The sequence below is a fragment of the Monodelphis domestica genome, chromosome 1 (assembly GCF_027887165.1).
Source record: "Monodelphis domestica isolate mMonDom1 chromosome 1, mMonDom1.pri, whole genome shotgun sequence".
NCBI lineage: Eukaryota > Metazoa > Chordata > Mammalia > Didelphimorphia > Didelphidae > Monodelphis > Monodelphis domestica.
Window position 1 is genome coordinate 55,625,304 of NC_077227.1, and position 18,325 is coordinate 55,643,628.

Here is an 18,325-nt window from a genome sequence, read left to right on the forward strand (position 1 = left end):
TATCTTTGAATTAAGCCCAGAAGGAGGGTTCTCCGCCTCTCTCTTATTGTTAAGTTTGAATTTCAGTCACCTAGGAGCATTCAGTTTGTGATCAATAAGGAAGTGTTTTCTGAGGTCTGAACTTTTGCTGCTTCTAAGCCACCATCTTGACTCCTCCTCTGTCAGGGCTTCTTTTGACAATAGATAAGCCTGTGGATTCTTTCTCATTCAAGTTTTTAAGTCTATGAGGTAATGTACCTGAGATTATAAAGAAAACCAATTATATTAAAGTATAGTCATCAAAATATTTTTTTAAAACAAATTCAGCAGCATAGGTTAAGGAATCATATTTTATTATCTTTCATAGCCTGTGACTTAAGTAATAAGAAAGTGGGAACCAAAATTGTCATGGTTTCACAATTTTTGGGAGGGCTTAGAAGTCACAAAAACTCTCAAATTTAGTGGGATCATATTTTTTAGAATATTGCATACTTTTTTTTTTCTCAAAAAGAAATTGAACCAGTAAAATTTCAGTCTATGTAGTGGAATTAAATTTATCTTTCCTACATAATGCATGGAGTTTTGAAAATTTGTCCCTAAGGTCTTTTTAAGTTTTAAAAGCCTTTGAATACGTGAATAATTCCATTTCCTCATGTATTTCATGATGGTCATGCCCCTGCTCAGGAAAGGTCAATGACTCCCAATAGCAAACTTTTTTGGCTGGCATTCAAGGACACCACAATTGGGCCCAGTATAAGTTTTAGCTTCTCTTTCTTTATGTCATAAGTCTCCTCATCTAATGACACTATCACACTTATTTTTTCATAATGGCATGCTTGTTTTTATCTCCTTTATTTTAAATATTCCATTTATTCATTAAACATAAGCAGATACTTTGTGCTAGACTCTAGAGATACAAAGACAAAAATGAACAGTGCCTTCCTCAAGTAAACTAACCTATTGGAAGAGATCACATGTACAAATATAGATATTTACTCAAATAAAGGTAATGGGGGACGGAAGAAGACAGAATACAATCTTGAGGGATCAGCAGAATTCATACATAGAAGATAGCACTTGAGCTCAGCTTTGAAAGAAACAATAGCTTCTGTCAGGCAGAAATGATAATGGAGACTATTCAAGAAGGGGAACTGTGTGTACCAGGCATTAGGACTAAAGATAGAGTATTGTGTGTGAAGAACAGTAATAAGGCCAGGATTAATATGTGATAAGATTGATTCATGAAATATATATAAATATAAAATATGCCTTTTTTGTACAATAATTTTCATTGTCTGGTATAATTGTAGACTTAATTCCTCAAAAAGGAAGTAGGGGGAAGAAGATAATATCAGAAGTACATAATTTATATTAGATCATCAGCAAACATCCTCTTATGAAAAAAAGATTTTTATTTTGTAGTTTGTTTTTATATAAACTATCTTTCTATTGTTCCCTTCCCCTTCTAAGAACCCAGTAATTTATAACAGTGTATTTTTTTAATAAGAATAATTTTTGAATTTTTGAATAAGAATAATTTTCAAAAGAAAATTGATAAATTTGAAAAAATCTAGACTTATATGCATGTACCATACTTGTGGATCTCTCACCTTTTGCAAAAGATTAGAGCCAGATGTTTCTCTTTCTTTTTTGGGGGGTGCCAAATTTGTTCTTAATAATTTTGCATCTTTCATTTTCGATTGCTTTGTAGTGGTTATTTCTATTTGTTGTTTTTCATTCTTTTTTTAGTCTATATCAATTTACATAAATTGTTTCGTGTTTTTCTATAGTCATCATTTCACCTATTTTATATTAAGTCTCTTTATCTTAAGTCTTTATATACTAAATATTGAGTTAATAACCTATTGGAGGAACTGAATTATAGTTATATTAAAAAAATTTTTTTTAAATGATAAGGCTTAAATAAATCACAGCTAAATGTACCAATGAATCACAAGTTCTCTCTGGAGAGAAAAATCAAGGAGAGTTTCTACTGTCATCCAAAAGTAACATAAGCAATGTATAACAACTAAAATTCTCTAGAGGCCATATCTTAATTTTACAATTATCATTTATTAAATTGCAATAAGTGGGCCAGAGGGAGAGAAGGAAGAGCTGGTTGGCTGGTTACCTTGGAGTGTGAGAGCCTGGGGCTTTCAAGGGCAGTCAGCAGTTGTAGTCACTTGCTAAAGGAACATCTGTGCAAACCCAGAACCAGACCACTGAGCTTAGGTTACATTAATAAAGGCAGACTTCTTATGACCTCAGTCAATTCATGTTCTTCATGATGTCCCTTTAACAGTCTTTTTGATTGAAGAACTTAGACTTCAATCAGGATAAGAGGTAGTCCTAGCAATATTATGGAACATCAGAGTGCTTGTACTCTTCCCTAAATGGGCCTATCCAGCTAATTTAGTTGCTTCACCACCCACTTTTTTATAGATGAAATAAGTAGTAAGTAGGGACTGGTCTCCAATGGCAGTCTTTATCAAAGACAAAATGTGTAGACAAAAGGAAGGGAGGTCCCCACCTATGGGCATTCAGTTCTAAAATCAAGCTGTCTGAGGTTTAACATCAAAAGACTATTTGGGAAGCCAAAAATTGTAAAAATTAATTTTTAACTTCCCATAAATATCAGCTCATGGGACATTTGGTCATCTTGTTTTGCAAAACTTGTGGTTGGAGACTTTCAGCAAACCAACCACAATAAATATAACTACCTATAGATAATGTGCTAATATTTGTTCTAGAGGATGACAAATAGAAAACTTTAAGGAAGAAATTTACAAGATCATCTAAAGTGTAATCTTTGTATCTATCTACATCATCATCATCATCATCATCATACCTCTAGAAAAACCCAGAAAACCCATCATCCCAGAAATTATATCACCTTCGGTTCTTACAGCTTCATTAGCACCATCAGCTTCTCTGCCTCTAATTGGATGAATAAAAGATAGAGCAAAAAACCCTCCTTCCTATACCTGGGTTTAAAGAGGGCTCACAGCCCAGTCATTTCCTACCAGCTGTAATCTTTGTATTTCACTTGACCATCTTCATGTCTAGAACCAGATTCCTTCTTTTCCCTGCTTCCTCTGTCCTTTTCAGCTTCTTTTTGTATATTGGCTTCCCTCATTAGATTATTTCCTTGAGGACAAGAACTTTCTTTCTCTTTTATGACTGCACTCTACCCAGTATCTAACTTTTAAAAGTAAGAGCTTAATAAACATTTATTAAATTGAATTGGGGAAAGCTGTCAACAAACCTTGATGCTTGGTAATTTCAATGTGAAAGATAGGATTTGAAAAAAATGTTGTAAAATATGGTTTAAGGATCAAAACTTAGAAGCCTAATGTTTGTTGAATATTCAGAAACCTTACCTATGAATGTAATGTAATGATTTTTTTTTCAAGACATATTGGAAAGCTCTGAAACAGAAAGATTAGAATTTGTTCACAGATGAACAAGTGCCAAGTTTGAAGACATGATAAAAACTGAGATTCTTTGTAGATAACAGCTATACTCTGACCTATTTGAATAAGATGCTGATTCTGAAAAATGGGAAGTAGAAAAAAAGAGATGTTGACACCTTCAACATTTCTTAGAGAAATTTTCTATTTCAGCAGTCATCACAAGAGCCCTATATATTACAGAAATAATATTGTCCAGCACATACCTATTTTTTTCCCCGTGTGCTAAGACTTAGAATCAAAAGGAACAATGAAAGGATCAGGACCCTGTCTGTGTTTTGATTTGTTGTGCTTCTGGAGTGTTTGACATCAGTGTTTTGAAAGATAGTATGTTCTCCTTACAAAAAATACCATCCATAGGTAGCTAAGTAGAAAGTACTTGAATTACTTAAAATGATCATTGTTGCTAAAATGTTCCAATCATACTCAGTCACTATCGTGTCCAACCCTACCTTTATCAGTCTCTTAACTACATACTTCCTTCTCCTACCACTATATTTCCCTTCATTTATCTTTCAACCCTCTACCTCTCCCAATGTATTCTTTGACTCCTCAGTTCATTTGAAAGACTATGAATTGATTAGCAATATTCCAGTGAATTTGAAAAACATGGCTCAGACTTGTTTGCGTGACCATGATCTACTTCTTCTTTAGTATACACAAGTAATAAAAATTCCTTAGTTAAGCCAGAGGAATGATGAGTACTAAGTTAATTCTTCAACAACTGGTTTTCATTATAAACTGATTTGCAAAACTAGAAGAGGGAAAATATAAGCAATGTCACCTCACAAAGTAGTCAGATGTGGTAGAGAGTGGTTAATTTGTCAATCTACAATTTAAAAAAAAAAGTCATATTAAATCCAAAACCAGGGGAATCTTAAAGTTGGAATACCATTCAAAGGTCTTCTCATGCAAACCATATTTAAGTATTTCTTTTACCAGTAAAGGTGAACCTTTTAGAGATAGAGTGCCGCCCTGCCCCTATCCCATCCCTCAGATTGAGAGCCATGCCGGCCCCTCTCCTACACTGAGTGCCAAGCATGCCATCCCCTACTGCCTTTCCCCTCAGAGGGTAGGGAGAAAGTGCTCTCATTTGTCTACTGTGTGAAAGGGTGGGTGAAGTAAGAAATGCCCTCAACCAGTGTAGATAGGGAGAGGGGAATGGCCCAAGAGCTCTCCTCCCCTCCAGTTCTTCTGCCTGTGATTTGCCCACCATACCCCTGTGCTCTCCCATGGGACTGCTCGGTGGAGGTGTGAGTCATGTGAAAAGTTATCATCAGGCACAGTAAAGAGGGAGAGGGGAGCAACTCTGCCCAACTTCTTCTGACTTTCTAATAAGAAACTCTAGGCCAAGATAAGGTGGCCACATGCCCATAGAGAGTGCTCTGCATGAAGTCTTTGGCACCTGTTCCATACCTTCACCATCACTATCTTATCCAATATACCTGACAAGTACTGTATTTGAAGACCTCCATTGAAAGGCACACATTACATCCTGAGTTTATACTTTGCATCAATATAGTGGAAGCAGAACATTTCCATTCCTTCTCATGCATTATGGCCCTCTAAATACTTTAAGGCTACTTTCATATCCTTCCCTTAAGTCTTTTTATCCAATAAGACATCTTACACTCCTTATACATTGCTTTATAATTAATTCCCTAACAATCTTGGTTGTCTACTGAATATTCTCTAGCTTGTCAATATGCTTCCTTAAAACTTCACACCCAGAACTGAACAGTAAAAACCATGTATGCTCTGAATAGCAATCTTGTTCAATGACTCTCTTCCCTCTCTCACTGTAGACAATTATACTTCATTATCGTTTTGTTGTTGTTGCCATGTCACTGTTTATTCATTGATTTTATAATATACTAAAATCTCTAATTCATTTGAGCAATATCTCATCTAGTTCATATTTGTGATAGTTTTAAGTGGTATAGTATTCCATCCTTGAAGCCACCTGAAACTAGGTAGCTGAAGTTGGACTTGGAGTCCAGAAAATCTGAGATGAAATCCTGCCATTGCCACCTACTTAGTAAGTTACCATGCGATGATCACTTCTCTGAGATATATTTTTTTCTATATAATAGGGATTATGATTCCTTTGGTTGCTAACTTTTGGGCTGTTGTAAGGTTTAAATATAGATTTTGCACTTAGCAATCCCTGTGATATTATATAAATGCTAGCTATCATTATTTTTTTATGTTGTATCTTATTAGAATCAATACATTGTTCTAGCCTAGCAGAACTCTTTGAGCCCTTAAATTTCCCGTAGACCTTTTCAGGATGTGCATGAGGTTAAAACTATTTTCATAATAATGCTGATGTTTTAGTTTTTAATATGGTGAATATTGGTAGATTTAAAGCTCTTTGGAAAGGGTCTTCAATAAGTTTTAAGAATGTAAAGATATGCAGATTTTGAGGACCATCATTTGATCGTATCAAGACCTTTTTGGATTTTGACACAGTTATTCAGTGTATAAGCTGTTTCTCCCAACTTTATGTTATCTATAAATTGAATAAATAATAATCATGCTATTTATGCCTTAATTCATGTCATTGCTAAAAATGTTGTACAGCATAAAACATAGTTGAAGATGAGAGTAGAGTGTTTGGACCAGGATGTGTGTGGGGAGAATAGTTCAGGAGATAAAAAGAGGTAGTGCTATATACACATTATTTCCATACCCTGCGTTAAAGTTAAATAACAGTATAGTAGTAGTCTCTCAGTAACCGAGGATGACGGTTGTCTTTGTGCGTTTTCATCTATGGTGTATAGGTGAGTGTGCACAAAGACACTTGTGCATGAAGGAGATTTAAGTGGAAAAGTCAATGCACAGAGACAGTCCCACTCTCTCGGCGTTGGAAGCCTGCGTCCAGTGGCACGAAAAATCGTTACATCTGGAGACTTCCTCATCTGCATTGGATGGCCGTGTTGTCATGTGCTCCAACTTGCCCTAAACACTCCACAGTGCTTTGCTGCGTCACCATCTCAGCCGTTGAACCTTCTTATTGGTTTCTTCCCTCTGTTCAGCCGAAGCAGTCTTCACATGCTGGCTGAGCAAAGCCGTGGTTCACCAGGGGTCGATGACCCGATGCTACCCTCACAAGGTTTAGCTGGCCTGTCGAAGCTGTTGCCCGGGGTGTGGCCGCTGCCTCATGCTGGCAGCTACTGGGAGCCACAAGTGAGAGCTGGGTGTCAGGTGGGGATCAGAGGCTGGAGAGCTGCCCTAAGAGGGCATGACAAGCCCTCCATACCAAAGATACTACCCCTCCTTGAGCACCCCATACATACACCCCTAAATAGCTAAGACATCCAGCTGCCTTCCAAATAGAATCTACCTTGAAATTCCAGACTTTAATCCAACCAAAATAGTACTATATTATAGTTCAATACCTACAATCAGATCTAGTAAAAAGGGTTCCGCCTGACATGAGGGCAGAAAAATATATCAAATCTCTTTTTAGATTTATACCCCAAACTGAATTATTTATCATTTCCTCCTTTGTTCATTTTCCTATAATTTTTGAGCTTTAAAGTGTTTGGAAGAGAATTAAGAACTTATTTCAGAGTCCTATACAAGAGAAAAGATGAATACTTATATTGATTTCCATAATCAACTTTTTTTTTAAAGAACCCTTATAAGGAATAGTGTTGGTGGCAATGAGAAACCAGTAAGGGAATCAGTGAGCCAAGACCTGAGGCAAGAGAAGTTAGTGTCACCAGAGCTAGAACTCTAATGTTCTAGTGCTAAATGACTTATGTTGTACAAGTAGAGCCATAATTATGTTAGGGTGGCAAGGATTTTGGTCCAATGTGCTGAGATGGGGTAGGGAAAATTTATTTCCTCCCCAAAGCTGCCCCAAACATACTAACATTACATGTTGTGGTTCATTGACATCTCTGCATTGTTTTTATTCATATATTATAATAGTTTCCCCCTATTATTCATGTCCCCACCTGTACCCCCTTCCAAGTATTGAGACTTTTGGCTCTATAACAGGAATTCTTAACAAGGAGACCACTTCCTAAAGGCTATGAATGAGAGGGGGGAAAAATTAAATCTTTATTTCAATGTAATTGTTTTTTTTTTTGTAATCATGTATTTTATTTTATGTTTTATTCTGAGAATGGATCTATTAGTCTTCATAAGACATCTAAGCAGGTCCATGACACACAAAATATTAAGGAATTTTGCTTATTCATGAGGAGTTAAGAAAATTGATGTTTGAGTATACCTCATGGCAAAATGCAAAAATCAGCTGAAAAACTTCCATGAAATCACAGTGTTCCAACCCTCCCACAAGTCTTCCATGTTCTAGGCCTAGGAACCAGCAAGAATCTAGACTCAAGCCCCCAGCTCCACCAAAATTATTGGACCAGCCTCCATGGCTACCAACCCAAGTGCTGTACTTATTTCCAGGTCCCTGTGTACTGATAAATGCAGCACTCACTGTCTCATCCAAAAATACTCCCTTAACTCCGTGCATTTTACACTGTGACTGGCATGGGAAGTTACAGAGTAAGCTGTCCATTGGAAGCTGAAGGATGCACAGAACTCTATTGCAAAACATAATTAAAGGACCAAATCAAGTTAATTACAAGAATATTTTAAAAATTATTGTTCTTGCTATGGTTTTGTTTAGATAAGCCCATACATGCAGTGTTATGTGATGGTATTCAGAGGCCAATGGGAGGAATGAGTTAAGATTTTATCTTGTTCTAGTCTTTCTGACTACACACCACCTTTTCCAGGCAGCAAAATTATAATTAGCCTGTATAAAGGAACAAGAGCAAGAAATAAGATTGTAAGGGGGAACCTAGAAGTCATATGTAAACTCTTCCAAAGACCAAAGGTACAGAATTTACAAACTGTATTGTTTTTTGCATGAAATTCTTTTCCTCGTAAGATATTTAGAATCTAGATAAGACCTCTAGGCCTTGCTCCTAGGGCCCGTGATATGGGCATCTCACACTAAATGGTGCCAATAATTCTGAGATAATGTGGACTTGTTAACTTAAAATTTTTATTAAGGCAATGAGGTATCACAGTGAAAGAGTACGAGGCTTGGTATCAGGAGATCCTTGGTTCAAATCTGTCGAAAGTCGCTTCCTACCTGTGTGACCTTGAGCAAGTCACTTAACCCCAATTGCCAAGCCCTTACCACTCTTCTCCCTTGGAATACTGAGTATTAATTTTGAGACCAAAGGGAAGGGTTGTACAAATTTTATTTTTTACTAACAATTTTGATATGATGTGTATATATTAATGTACTAATTGTAAGATGACATAGATAAGAATTAGTCTTTCCCGTATAAAACAAAATAAAAATGAGACCCCAAACTGATATCCATGATTACTCTTTCATCTCCATCAGTTCCATGGTTATGATATTTTGGCTCTCCCATCCCATCTTTTTCATCACCCTTCCTGTCTTCCTTCACCATTCCATCCTCTGTCTCTCCCACCACCACCCTCAACCACACCATCTGACTCTGTATTCTTTCCACTGCTTGTCTCTGCCCTTTACTCCAATAACTTCTGTGTCCTTATTAAATTGTGTTTGCAGCCTCATTTCCCCCTGCCCTCTTCATCTTTCATGGCAAGTATTCATAAGAACTAGGAGAGCCTCCCCCAATTCCATAATTTAATTATCAGTTCAGGGTTCAACTCCTACCCCTAACACTTGACATGTATAGAATTAAATGAGCTATGTGAATCTTAAGCACCCTATTTGACCTTTGTCAAATTAATTAACCTTTTATCATCTCCTAACAAATATCTGTGCCTCTATGTTCTTGACTAGTAATTGATTGCATTAATAGAAGTAGTTTCTGCACTAGCAAAAGTTCTTTATGCCAATTGCATCACTTGTCTACCCTTTCCTTCTCATCAAAAACAACAAAACACACACTCAGCTTAAATCTTAAAAAATAACAAAGAATGTGCAGGTCAATACATTTTGCTTAATAAACATTGAATATTTACTGAATGCTCATTATTTAATTCTGATTCAAATTATTATTTAATGAAAAATGTCCTATTAAAACATTTTTTTTGCCTGAAGTTACTATCCATCTTCTCTCCCACCAAGTATCAAAAAAGAGGTCAGTGTCTAGCATGTTCCAGTCCCAGACTCACTATCTTTTCTTCAATCTGTAGCAATATTGCCTTCTTTCTGAATTTCTGGCTTCCTGACCTTTTCCTTCACCAATGGATTGCATCTTTCAATCTCTTACTTTAATTCCCATAGCACCTACTATATGCGATATACTCTGCTAAGCACTTTACAATTATTATGTGATTTTATTCTCATAGCCTTTGGAGATAGTTTATAATTATTATTTGCCATTTTGTAAATTAGAAAATGGAGGGGAAAAAACATTAGATGAATTGCCTAGTGCCATACAGCTAGAATTGGAACTCAGATCTTACTGACTCAAGATGAGCACTATACAGTTGGCCACAACTTCCAGGTCCTTGATTCTCTTCTGACAATTGATACCTTTGCTTTATCATTTGGCTTTCCAGGCCTTTGACCTTTTCCTTAGGGGAGATCCTGGAAGTCTGGTCTGTCTTTGTAAGGAGAACCTCAACTACCTTGTCTCTGGTCCTTTTCTTTTTTTTCTTTTTTTAGTTATTGAGGTCCTATTTTTGAGCAATGTGTCTTTATGCTATATTAAATACTAATGTCTTAACAACTGCCTTCTGATCCTCAGTAACCACAGAAGACATTAATCCTTAACTACTGATACTTTGCCCATCACACAGTCTTATACTGTATTTACTAGAAGATCAGTGCCCATCCCTTTCTGTCGACTTTCTTGCCTGTCTTCATTGTAGCTATCTTTACTGCCTTCACACTATAGCTGCCAATATTTTGATCTGATTATAATGTTAGGAATACATATCAAGGAAAGTATCCCTGTGTACTATGTAAATGACTAAATTTAATTACCAGCAAACTATGCTGACAATATCTTACATGTTTTTCATATGACATCTCTCGTAAGAATTAAAATTAATCTCAATAATAAAAATATTATTTTAGGAGAGTTATTAAATGATCATTAGAAATCAAGAAATAAAGAGGATACAAAATAAAGACCACGTGCCCATGGCTGATCAACCAGTTCAAATGCCCACCTTCCCACCACAAAGCTGGAGACAGGAAGTAAAGAGACGGGACCTTCCATGTCCCCGCAAGTATTTAATGACAGGAAGTCATTGGGCTCCCAGGAAATTTAGTTCTTTTTTTTAAGATTCAGTTCTTCTGTTTTTCTGTGCCTTTGGTATATCTTCATAGTCTCTAATGAAGCTCTCCACACACAAATAATACTTCTTAAATATTATTAAGAGATAGGTCCAACTTCAACATGCAACTTCTATTTCAAAACAAAATAAATCAGTTGCCATCTCAGTGTGATTCTCTTCTTTACCAAAAACAAAGGTAGAATGGAGTCGTCTAGATAGCAAAAGATGTCTGATAGAGGAAACAAGTCAGACTATTAAGTTAGCTGGGTGAATGCTAATTTTCAATTCCTTTTTCTTCCCCACCTTGGATACCTTATCATGGAGTTTTTAGTTTAATTAAATAAACATTTGACTTTAACCTTCTCTGGTTATGGTACTCTGCTAGGTGCTAGAATCTAAAGACACAAACAAATGAGCCCAATCTCCTAGAGTTTTCACTCTCCTGGGGAAAGATGATGGAATGTTAACAAGGAAGTCCAAGGAACACTGAGAATGCTTAGAGTGTAATGACTCAAAATGGAAGGAAAGTTTCACCCAGAAAAGGCAACAAAGAAACTGAGCCTTGAACAAAAACTAAATATGTGAAGGGCAGAGCTGCCCTCTGGGTTCTTTCAGCAACAGTTAGAGAAGTCCATTGATTGGAAATTTGGAGAATGGACAGGTGCTTTGAGTTCTGTGGTGTCACCTGGGTGTGAGAAAACACTCAGTGTGGAGTTTTAGGCATGTCCTTTTAATCTGCTAAATTGCTCTATCTTTCATGCCTCAGGGGCTTGAAGTATATGCTTTGACTCTTGATACCTGGTGAGCTAGCAAACAGTGATCCTGTGGGAACTTGTATTTTTGAACTAAGATTGAAGTGTAGTGTAAGGACAATAAGCATGCTATTATAAACCTTGGCTTTTCAAATGGGCATAAAAACGTATTTTAAATGAAGGAAAAGTGATTTCAGCATATTTTAAAGAAAATTTAACTATTTCTTTCTAGAATAGACTAAGGAATGATGGTTACCTCTTACAGATCATTTGGAAATCTTTCTTTAATAATGAAACACCAATAATTTGTAATGATCATATGTTCTTGATATTTTCTGGTAGTCTTATTTAATGTAAAATGGATTCATTAAGGAAAGGTATCCTACTAAATCTCTGTAGTATTCCTATAACTAACAGTGCTGGGGGCCATAGTTGAGGAATGACATAGTTCTCCTTGAGCATATAAGGACTTTGAGGGAGCTACTAGCACATATCATACTTATAGTCGACGTTTATTGAATGCTTGAAATTTTGTTAACTCCTTTGGATATATATATTAGATATTAGGAACTTCAAGTCCAGAAAAGGTGAGCAAGAAACAGTTCAAACACAGGTTTCCTGAAGCTAAATCCAGTGTGAGAATTTATTTTTCAAATACTGTATTATATTCCTGGGCCTGGGATCTTTGTCAGTGGTACCATCTACCTAGATGCTTTTTGCATTATCTTTGTCCTTAGGAATCCCAAGGAATAACTTCTTTTTTAACAGAATTTGGTTAATAAGTGAAGGAGAGAAGGGTTCTTTTCCTGTATATTAATTTGTCTATCTGTGGGGATGAGGAAGGTTAGATAAATTGATGGGCCACCTCCTAATTAGTTATCACCAATTAAAAAATGTCTTGGGATGTTCAAGGGAGGGGCTGAATAATGATCTCCTAAAAATCTATTAAGCTGCCTGAGCAACCTCAGATCCCCCTAGTCCTGAGAGAGCCATAGAAACCTGTATCATTTTATTGGTTATGATGCTGGCCTAACCAATAAACTTGACATAACAAATAAATTTATATTCTGACACAAAATCAGACTCCCAAGATAATTTTAATCATAGCATCAGCATCCATGAGACTACCCCTCATGTCATCACTTAAACACTTAATGAATATCATTTAATTAAAATAGAATTAGAGACCACTTATTCCTCATTTTAAATGTATGGAAACTAAGACTTAGGAAGGAGCTTATTATTTCAATAATTTGAATGAATTAAAAATATTCACAGTAAAGACAAAGTCAATTATGTAAACCAATATTGGAGAGCTGGACTTGGAATCAGAAAAATTCAAGTTGAATTTCTCCCTCATATACTTAGTAGGGAATTTATTTGATTTCCTTCTGCCCCAGTTTTCTCATCAATAAAATGGGGGTTAATGGGGGTTGTAACATTGTGTTAAGAATAGTTTTGTTGTGAACATCAAGGGTAATCCCTTTTGTGACTATCTTTCACATCTTAAAATCCTTTGTTATATTCTCAATATCACTTAGATTCTATTTCTGACCATGTGAAACACACCTACAACATGTACTTTGACACTACCACCCTGCTGATACTGACAAAAAAGCATCAGTGTTGTAAGTGTGGCATTTCTTGTGTTTTTGTTTTCAGTGGATGATTCAAAAACCATTCAAAGCAGCAACATTCTTTGGCTGCATTGGTATGGATAAATTTGGCGAGATCCTGAAGAAGAAAGCTGCAGAAGCGCACGTGGACGCACATTACTATGAACAGAGTGAGCAGCCCACAGGAACTTGTGCCGCCTGCATCACCAGTGATAATAGGTCAGACCAGATTTCCTGTGAAAATAATACAATGGTTACTTATAGACATGTTTGGTAAAATAGAAGTCAAAATTTAGACTTGAAATTCTTTGTTCCTGACTATTTTCTTTTAAACAACGTTCATCTTTCATCTCGTATTGATTCCAAGATAGAAAAGTGGTAAGGGTTAGGCAGTGGTGGTTAAATGATTTCCCTACAGTCCCACAGCTAGGAAGTGTCTGAGATCCTATTTGAATTGAGGACTTCCAAACTCTAGGCCTGACACTCAATTCACTGAGCCACCCAACTGTCCCTCATTCTTCAGCTTTTAATATTTTTGGGGTTGTAAACAATCAGACATGAAGTTTTATTAAACAGTTACTATGAGTCAGTGGTTCTAAGAATATATATAAAAAAGCCAAATATTCATTGCTCTCAAGCTACTTCCCTTCCCATAAAGAAGACAGTATGTACTTAAGTAAGTATGTACAAGGTATGTATAGAATAGATTGAGGCATCCCTAGTGAAAAGGCAAAATCCATTGGGGTAAGGGGTAATAGTCACAGAAAACAATGTAACAAGTTCCATTTGGTGACAAGTTGAAATGTCTTTTATACCACTATTCTTTTTAGGCTTCAGAGTACTTTATCCTCCATAGTAGCATTAGATTAGCTCATAGGTTCTTTAAAAAACAAACAAAACTCTGACTATTTTCCTTTCTCTGATGTTACAAGAATGTCCTTGGTTCCAGGTTTCACTACTAAATCAGTTAGAATAGAGAGCTTTCTTCATTCGGGGATATTTTTGCTAATGGTTAATATCATAGTTGGAAGACTGAACCCTTCAATAAGTTAACAATTTCATTTAAGACATCAAGGCAACTAATGAGTTCCTGCAAGAACATGAACTTTTGGTGAAATTGTTAATTCAGCCTAAACTGAACTTTGAATTCAACTTCTATACATTTTTCATATAATTCTAAATAACAACACTAAATGTACAAAACCTACAATCATTCCCATAAAGAAAGTGAAATTTAATTGTCTTTCTTGAATCCAGTTGGTTACAATTTCATGGAAAGCCCTGAAATCTGTCTAGTTTTTAGAACATAGAGATAGAAAAGAAAATGACAGGAATATACCTTCCAACTTTTCACTTTCAGTTGTATCCTCAATGTGGATCCCCATTCCCTGCCTTCACTGAGCTGTTTTCTGATTCTCTGCAGTCCCAGAAAAGATGGAAAGGGAAAGAGCACTTAGAAGGCCATTTGCCCTCTTTTTTTTTTGGTATAGTTAGAACCTCCGTAAACATAAAGAAGAGAATCTATGCTCCAGGGGATAAGAGAAAAGGAAGAAAAAGAGAAAAAATTATATTTATTTTTCTTTTTGTTTGTTTTTTTAAACTCTTACCTTTTGTCTTAGTACCAATACAATGTATTGCATCCAAGGCAGAAAAGTGGTATGGGCTATGCAATGGCGATTAAGTGACTTTCCCAGGGTGACACAGCTAGGAAGTGTCTGAGGCCAGATTTGAACCTAGGATCTCCCATCTCTGGTCCTGGCTCTCAATCTACTGAGACACCCAGCAGCATCCTTAATTGGACAGGTGCCAAAGACGTCGGTTCTGATTACCAGATTTTATGCTTCATTAATTAAAAGTGCCCAGGATACAAAGCCCTCATGATTGACTTTAAGATTTGGCCAGTTTTTTTAATTTAGTTACTTAATCTGCTTGATGGTCTCTGCCCTTTACTCACTTCCCCCCCCTCTACAGAATATAGGCAACAACACCCTTCTGCATTGAAAGTTCTTTTACAGTTCAGTTTGTCCCAATTCCAAAGTCCCTTTCAGGCACACATCAATTCTGAGTCAAGAAGATCTTCTCTTTTAAATAATAGAACGCTCCTGTTTCCATCCAGCCACATGACTCATTAGGGGCCTCAGTTTCCTGAAGCCTGTTCTGCCTATAGCTCAGTAGGAAAGGTAGAAATTCCTGTTCCTCTTATTCCAGACGGCTAGAAATATTTAGGTGTCAGTTGATTATTTTGCTATTGCCAAGATGGTTAAGTAGACAGTCTACTTAAAAACATCTTTTAAATTCTGGTTGTGCCATGTGTTCCCTGAATTCTTGGAAACTGAATCATGAATGGTAGAGTAGTAATGACTGGGTCACAAGGTCAGCAATATCTCTTCCTTAGACAACACCTTCAGAGCCTTTCCTATTCTTTTCTCTTGTCAGTGGACAGGCAGAAACCACATCTCCTTTTGTTTCCCCTTAGCTTTCATTATCTAGGGTAGTCCCAAGTTTAGCAAAGGAATTCAGTGAAGATCCTTAATTTTTTGGAATAAAATTTTTCTGAATACCACTTTCTCTAGCCTTTCATTTATATGTTTCCTTACAAGAGATCTGCATCTACTTCCTCTATAGCTTTAGCCAATATGCTGAAAATTAGAAATGTGAAAGATTCACACTTCTGTAATTGTAATCTGATTTTATGTTTAAAAAATTCTCAGGCCTTTTGAATGTCACTTAGTAGTAAACTTTTTCTAAACACACATTTGTATTCCTGAATGTATTTTTTGAAATATATAGATAAAATATATTTTATAAAGAATTTCATAGTGTGATTTCAAAAATATTAACATTTTTCATCAAAATGGTTCTATAAAAAATCTTTCTAAAGTTTTTTTTTAATTTTCCTTTCCTTATCTTCTATTCTCTTATAATTCTATGCATTTCTTAATTTTTCCAAACTATTTTTTTCTCCTTTTCCCTTTCTCTCTGTTATTTCAGTTAACCATTTTTCTTAAACTTCCTCTACTATTCTCTAGGAATTTTAGGCATCAGTTAGTTATCTAATTAATTAATCATAGAGTTTTAGATTGAGAAGAGACCTATTAGAGATAATCTTGCCCATTTTCTATTCATGGAAACAGAGGACTAGAGACATATAATTACTTATTTAAGATGACCTACTTTATTGATTTTACCAGAAGTCTTATATTTAAACAAATGTCCAAGTATATGGACATGAATTCAATCATGTGGAATAAGCTCATGTTAATCACATGTAATAGCATTTTAAGGCACAATTTGGAATATTAGAGAAATAGGTAAGGAAAACATTTAAAAATGGGGACAGAGACATTTTCATAGATTTTTGCTGTATAGAGGCAGTAGGTGATATATGAAGGCCTGAGTTAAAATCCTGCTTTAAATAAAAAACAACTTACCTAGCTCTGTGACCCTGACAAGGCACTCACTTTTCTTTTGTTCTCAAATAGGAGTAATAGTACCTACTTTTGTAAAGTACTTCACGAACCTTAAGACACTATATAAATGTTAACTATTATTATTAAGTGGGCTGCTGTAGCATTTAAAATTTAGTTTCTCTGCTAAAAGTGTTATATTTTTAGAGGCTTATTTAAGATTAAGAAATAAAGAAAATACAAAATAAGAAAGCATGTGTCTAGGCCCAGAGAGCCCATTCACATCTTGCCTGCTAGGTAGAGAGCCACGTGTGCTCCAAAGTAGAAGTAGGAAGAAGACCGTAGGCTTTACAGCCAGTTTAAATAGAAATTTTGATCCTGCGCAGGTGGGAACACAAGTGAGACTAGAGGGCATCCTGGGAACTAGAGCAAGGACTTCTGGGGATTGAAGTCCGGGGCTCAAATCTCCATTTTTACACTGTTCATATGTTGAATGTAAGAAACAACCAAATGGTGCGTATGAAAAGTATAAAGAGATAGAAGAAAATCTCCAATTCTTTGAACAGATGATCTTTGAAAAAATTCACAAAATTGTTAGAGGATAAAATGATGTCAGTGGTTGCAATAAAAGCAATTCCTTCTTTGAGATCATGAAGTGTAAGTATTCAAAGATCTTTGAAATGTAAGTATTCCCATAAAAATCACCAGTGGCCAATATCTAAGCATGTTAGTAGGTCAGTTGTGATGCTGGATTTGTAATTAGAAGAACTTGACTAGAATTCTTATTTTCTACCTGTGCAGCCTTTGTCACGTTGTTTAACATCTCTGTCTCTTATGTCTGAATCTGCAAAATGAGAACTTTGGATGAGTCAGCTTCTATGGTCTCTTACAGCCTATAATTTTTAGATCATGAATTTTGAATAAGGATTCTTGAGTGTTCTCCAATACCAGTCTTTTCCTCTTACACTTCTTCTTTCTTTAAATCCTTCTTCATTAATTTATGATTTATTGAAGTTGTATTTATAGTGAATGTTCATTTATTGAATAATGGAATCATCATTTCATACATAATGCATTTTGATGTTAATGTTGATTTCAGACATTTTGGCCAGTTTTTGGAGTTCATTTTATATGTGTGGTTGATGCTTCCTTATCAAACCCTTTCATCCTTCATGCCCTCTGTCCAAAGGAGATGAATTATATGTAAAAGATCAATATGGTTTTACAAGTATTTGTAAACATTTCTGTTTCTAATTCTGTACCTCTACCAAATTGAAATGATGGCTCCCTAGTGTTACAAAAATGATAGTTTTTCAAACCAGAGCCTTTTCAAAAACAAAGGATGCATTTTAAAGTAAATTAAGCTCTGGTTTTGACAACTAGATAAAGTAATACAAAATTTTATATATATATATATATATATATATATATAATATTTGTGATATTCATCTCCTTTTTGGTTTATACAGCAAAATGGGAGTGGTATTATTATGGTTATGATTACCATGATCATTCAGAGAGTATGAAAACTGATCAATCATGTTTCTTAAGAAGAATGTCTAAAGAATCTCCTATTAAGTAACTACATTTGAAAAGTGAAGGAGCTGACTTTCGGTCAAGATGGTGGCTTAGAAGCTGCGAAAGTTCAGACCTCAGAAACCCTTCTTTACTGATCACAAACTGAGAGCTCCTAGGACACCGAAATTCAAGCTGAACATCAAGAAAGACCTGGGGAAGCCTCCTCCCGGACCTGGATCAAAAGGTACGGCCCACCAAAAAGCCAAAACCCTAAATCACTCGGATCTAAGGGGCAGGCAGAAGGAAGGTCGCAGGACCCATCC

General features: G+C 35.8%; 1 protein-coding gene across 2 annotated transcripts in view; it reads left to right on the forward strand.

The window, feature by feature from the left end:
• Window positions 1–18,325, forward strand: part of ADK (adenosine kinase) — a 645,392-nt gene that overhangs the window by 318,059 nt on the left and 309,008 nt on the right. For both annotated transcript variants that reach the window (XM_007478433.2, XM_007478434.3), the window contains exon 5: window positions 13,124–13,296. In XM_007478433.2, the coding sequence (XP_007478495.2) occupies window positions 13,124–13,296 (173 nt within the window). The remainder of the gene's footprint in view (window positions 1–13,123; window positions 13,297–18,325) is intronic.